This window comes from Otolemur garnettii, unplaced genomic scaffold (genome assembly GCF_000181295.1).
Source record: "Otolemur garnettii isolate 467f Iridium unplaced genomic scaffold, OtoGar3 scaffold00167, whole genome shotgun sequence".
NCBI lineage: Eukaryota > Metazoa > Chordata > Mammalia > Primates > Galagidae > Otolemur > Otolemur garnettii.
In genome coordinates this window covers 3,765,709-3,771,708 of record NW_003852562.1, presented here as the reverse complement: position 1 = coordinate 3,771,708, position 6,000 = coordinate 3,765,709, and the positions used below count along the sequence as shown (strand labels likewise).

At 33.0% G+C, this 6,000-nt stretch overlaps 1 protein-coding gene across 6 annotated transcripts in view; it reads left to right on the top strand.

Moving 5' to 3' along the window:
• PDS5B (PDS5 cohesin associated factor B) overlaps window positions 1-6,000 on the top strand; it is a 184,207-nt gene that overhangs the window by 150,081 nt on the left and 28,126 nt on the right. For all 6 annotated transcript variants that reach the window (XM_023519272.1, XM_023519271.1, XM_023519270.1 and 3 more), the window contains 2 exons: window positions 1,006-1,142; window positions 4,511-4,634. In XM_023519272.1, coding sequence (XP_023375040.1) covers window positions 1,006-1,142; window positions 4,511-4,634 — 261 coding nt within the window. The remainder of the gene's footprint in view (window positions 1-1,005; window positions 1,143-4,510; window positions 4,635-6,000) is intronic.

The window sequence follows — 6,000 nt, the reverse complement described above, 5'->3', positions numbered from 1 at the left end:
ATGGCTGCATAGTATTCCATGGTGTACATATACCACAGTTTGTTGATCATTCGTGGATCGATGGGCACTTGGGCTTCTTACAAGAAAATAGGTTTATAATCGCGCTCACAGTATCAGGCATTATTCAATGATGTTAAAGGTAAAGCTGCTTTACAAGGGTACAAAAATAGTATCAGAATCTGAAACTAGAAAATGTGAAAAAGTAGTACATAGTGTGATAGGATATGTACTTCTTTTAAGAAAGAGGTAATATGTAATTCTTCAAAAAGGGTGTTGGAAACATTAAAGGAAGTAAGAGGTGTAAAAGTACTTCATAATTATAAAATGTAGTACAAATGTAGAGTGATACCTCTTAGGGTAGAAAAATTTGAATATAGTTAAAAGTTAGGAACTTATCTGATTAGGGAAGTTAGCATGATTTTACTCTAGGTTATAAAGGGCGGAATGTGTTTTGAAGAATCAGTTTAGAAAAGAAACAGCAACAATAACAACAACAACAACAAAACAGCTTTACTCATGACTCAATGAGTCTTTACTCATTTCTTTTTTTTTTTTTGATCATTCCTCTGATGGTTGAAACTTCTTTAAAACATTCAAAGCATCCGGGCACAATGGCTCTTACCTGTAATCCTAGCATTCTGGGAGGCCGAGATGGGTAGATTGCCTGAGCTCACAGGTTCAAGATCAGCCTGAACAAGAGCAAGACCTCGCCTCTAAAAATAACCGGATATTATGGCAGGTGCCTGTAGTCCCAGCTACTTAGGAGGCTAAGGCAGGAGACTCACTTGAGCCTAAGAGTTTGAGGTTGCTGTGATGCTATGAGCTGTGATGTTGCAGGGCGACAAAGTGAGACTCTGCCTCAAAAAAAAAAAAATTCAAATTATACATATTATATGTGAATAATTATTTTTTCTTAAAAACATCCATTGAAAACATGTCTTGATTTTGTTTTCAAATAGTTAATTCTTTTAAAATGTACTATTTGTCAACTTATCTTTTAAATAGATCCAGGCTATTAAAATGATGGTTCGATGGCTACTTGGAATGAAAAATAATCACAGTAAATCAGGAACTTCTACCTTAAGATTATTAACAACAATATTGCATAGTGATGGAGACTTAACAGAACAGGGAAAAATTAGGTATGTAATTACTACTTCACAGTTCCTTGGATTGTACATTATTTTAACTCCTGGTGTAATAGTTGAATAATACAATTGCTTTTTTAAAAATACAGTATTGCTTTGTATATAGGCTTATATTTTTACTATAATATGCTTTTATACAACGGTTATTTTTTAATGGCAGTCACATATCTGGTACAGGGGACTATTAAACTTTGTAAGTTTTTAAACAATAGATGTTTACTCTTTGGGGACATCTAATATGAAAGTGTTAGTGTACCAATCAATAAATGATGTTTTATATTCTTGTTACTATCTGAAGGGAAAAGGACAAAAGGCAACTTGCTGAGTCTTTTGCCAGAAGTTAAATCACTACATGTTCTTAAAATATACATTTTTTTTAAAACTAACACACTTTTTTGTTTTATTTTGTTTTATTTTGTTTGAAGGATATAGTATAGTATAGTGATTAAAATCACGGACTCTGGAGCCTGAATTCAAAACCTGTCTCTACCACTTACTAGTTAGGTGACTGTTAGCAAGTTGCTTTAACCTCTCAGTACCTCAGTTTCCTTGACTATAAAATAGAAATAATGATGATTATGTATCATTATTATTGATGCATCTTATCTAGCTATTATGATAAAATTAGGTGTGTTACCCTGTTTCATCAAAAATAGGACCTACCCCCAAAATAAGTCCTAGCAGGATTTCTATGCATTTGTTAAATATAAGCCCTACCCCGACAATAAGACCTAGTGATGCATTTCAGGGCAGAGACATCCCCTGAAAATAAGCCCTAGTGTGTCTTCTTGAGAATAAATAAATATAAGACAGTGTCTTATTTTGGGGGAAACATGGTAGTTTACCTAAGGTATTTAAAACACTACCTGGCATCTAGTAATGAGCCATTGTTGGTGGTTGTGGTTATGTCAGTGTTAGCTAAAATTTAGCAGTTTCTTCTCTATGTAAACATAGTTGCCATTAGTGTCACTTCTTGGTAACACAAAATAGGTGAATAACTTACCCCTTTATATATCTAGTTTAAATACTTTCATGAAAAAACATAAAAAAGTGACTACCAGCTGCTTTCTACCTTTCTTCCTCATTTTATTCTCCTTGTATGTTTTACTTATACTATATTCTTTGCATAGAATGTTAACAGTAGCGCATTCTACTCAGATAAAATAGAAAAATGTAAAGCTTGGTAAACTATTCATTTTGTATATACTATCATCTAGCTACCTTTTTATATTCTAATTTTTTTCATCTCTCTACTCCCTTAATTTTTATGTGCAGGACTTATAAGTAGGTTTTGATATAAAATTTTTATGGAATTTGAGATATTTTTGTGCTGATCAGCTCAACCTGGTAGAGCAAAAAAAAATTTTCCCTGAAGGCTAAACATTTTGTCTCTTAATATATTATTTATATTATTTTATACTTATTTGCCCAGTTAATATTCAGCTGTATAAACTTTAGAGGCAGTATACTTTAGTGGTGGAGGCATATTGGAGGCACACTGAAAGCATACTGCCAGCTTCAAATTCAGGTTTCACCTTCCACCATTGATCAGCTTATTTTATTTATGAGCAAATTATTTAACTTCTTGTCTCAGATTCCTCATCTGTAAAATATAATATCTCCTTATAGGGTTTTTGTAAGAAATTATAAAGGTATGTAAAGTAATTGGAATGGTATGTCTAGCATATAGTATCATGGAAGCTTTATTCTTTGGAACCCGTATGACATTCAGAAACGTTCAGGAGCCTGCCTAGGGTGGAAACAAAGTAGATAGAGCCTTGGGGCTAGGTGTAGCATTCTTTCCTTTGTTTACACAGGAGGCTTTTTGTGGGTTTCCATTTTAAACTTTTGTGTAAGATTTTATTTGAAGGAAAGTTTCTTCTGCTTAATAAAGCTGAAAACAGAAACTAAAAGTTTCCTGGAATTACATGTCATGAGTTTTGTTTGTTTGTTTTGTTTTGTTTTTTAAGTTTATTGGATTAAATTAAATAAAAACCTCTTGTCTAGATGGGAAATTTTAAGGACAAATATGTAGGCAGCATCTGTTGTCCATGCCTGTGGGATAAACATTCAACCATTGGCATGTATTCTTTGCAGTAAGAAGTATGATTTATCTGCTTAATAGCCATTTGGAATATTGTCATTGATGAATTCAAAAGCACCTTTGAGATGTGTCCTGCAACTTTAGAACCTTACTAATACTGGCAAGCATTCAGTCAGTATTTTTTTACACAATCCTTAGAAAGATAAAGGAAGAGACTTTAACTTACTAGGTCATTAGATCTTAGTAAACTAAGACTATATCTTTTCTTTTAAATCCTCCTTACTGCAATATATATAATAGAGATACTTAATATGAGTGTTGATGATACTCCAAGGAGTATGACTTTGCCCTCTATCCATTAGTTTAAAATCTCTGTTAATTTAGCTAATAAATCATTATGTTAGGGGAAATTGTTTAAATGTATTTAGTACTGCAGATACTGTGAAGTGTGCTTCATCTAGTGGTTTTCTGTCCTTGAACTTGAAAAAGAGTTTCTTGGTAATATTCAAAAAGTTTAATCCTAGCTAAGAATAGTAATGTTTTATCCACTCTACCTGCTTTTGTTATATTTCTTCTGTGCTGAGCATAGTAGTTGTGGTTGATGTACGGTTAAGACATTTTTATTTCTAATCTATACGTAAACATATCTCAAAAATTCTATAGTGGAATATTAAAACCTTATAATTAAACTTATAAATAGATTTTACTAGGCTTTCCTATTAGCTACTTTTTGCAGAATTAAATGACTTTAGTGACACTGTCATAGACGTATGTTTAAGAGAAGAATTTCATAATGTTAGGCATCAGCTTCCACAGCTAAGTGTACATAATTTGGTGTTTAGTTATCACTAAAATGTTTTCTTAGTCCATTTGGGCTGCTATAACAAAATATACTCAGAAATTTATTTCTCACAGTTTGGAAGGCTGGGAAGTTCAAAATAAGGATACCAGTATGGTTGGGTTCTGGTGAGGGCCCTTTCCTGATTTGTAGACTTTTGGTCCACAAACTTGATCTTCTTGCTATGTCCTCAAATGGCAGAAGTGTCAGACAAGCTCCCTCTGGCCACTTTTATGAGGGCACTAATCCCCTTCATGAGGGCTCTGCCCTCATGACTTAATTGCCTCCCCAAAGACCTCATCTCCTAATGTAACACCTTGGTGTTTGAATTGTAAGATGATTTTCGGGGGGGTATACAAACATTACACATTCTCATTTTTCTCGTTTTTAGAAGAATTTTTACAAAATCATACAAATTAGGAAGAGTTTTATGTAGACATTTGGGAAGCTAATCTGTATTCATTCTTGCTCATTTTTCAGTAAACCAGATATGTCACGCCTGAGACTTGCTGCTGGGAGTGCTATTGTGAAGCTAGCACAAGAACCCTGTTACCATGAAATCATCACATTAGAACAGTATCAGCTATGCGCATTAGCTATCAACGTAAGGAAAATGGCAATGTAAAATGACTACATGGGCTTTGACTTTCAGGAAGAAAACCATCTGCTATGATGTTTAGATTAAAATCTAGAATGTGTATATTTTCTTTTGAAAAATTTGTGCGTGAGAAGCATTGCAGAGTTCTAAAACTGTCATTTGAGTTTTGGGTTGCTAACACAGTACAGTTGATTCTTATTATTTGTAGTAGTTTTCTTCTTTCCTAAAGAGGAGAGAAAACAGAAATTATTTCTCTCTTTTGCCTTTTTCTTTTTCCTTTTCCTTTCTTCTTTTTCTTAAGACAAGGTCTCACTCTGTTTAAAGTGCAGTGGCAAGATCATAGCTTATTGTACCCTTGAACTCCTGGGCTCAAGCGCCTCAGCCTTCCTAGTGCTGGAACTACAGGCATGCAGCATTATGCCTAACTAAATTTTAACTTGTTTTTTAGAAACAGGGTCTTGCTGTATTGTCCCACCTAATCCCAAAATCCTAGCCTCAAGTGATCCTCCTGTCTCAGCTTCCCAAGTCACTGGGAGGATGGACTTGGGTGGTTATTTTACACTTAGTTTTTCTGTTCTTTTCCAAGTAATCTTAAGAATTTATTTCAGGGATCATTGTAATTCTTCCCTTGCCTTTCCTGTTCTCTCTAGATTACAAATTGCGGCTTATCTATAACCCCTAGACACAATCATCTATTTTTAAATTGTAAACATTTTGTCAGTTTCTGGTACTTTAGTCTTTAAAACAGCTATTCCAAATCCTGTTTATAATTTGTTCTAATTTAGTTGTTATTTAAATAAGACTATTTGAGCAATGAGATTTTGGTAAGCACCTAACTTCCTGGTTTAGTTTCCTTATTTAATTTTGTAGATAATTTTATTTTGTAAGAAACTGAAAATTATTTAAAATATATATTACATTTCTTAGAAAACAACCTTTGTATTTATGTTTTTGAATTGGCAATCTGTTGATTTTTGGTATTTCTTAGAGTAATGGTACTATCATTATTGAAGTATAAATTAAAAGTGTAGAAATATATAAAAATTTTTGAAAATATAAAAAGAGATAGCCTTTGTTACAGACTTATAGTATATACAAATTAAGTGCCAACCATTATGTATTATTATGTGCAAAAGTATCCACACTTACTTGTAGAGGCTTTCTTTTCTAGCACTGTATTATATACATTGCCATCTCAGGTACCAAATTCCCAAGGTGAAAGTTCATATAGCTGAAGTTTTAAGATTTCTTTGGAATTCTGTTGACTATGGAATATGTCCCAATGGTAACAGTCAATTATTAGCATCTTCTCACAACTTACAAGCATATCAAGTTATCTCATTCTAAATAAAACTTTCTCTTATTTCTGTTA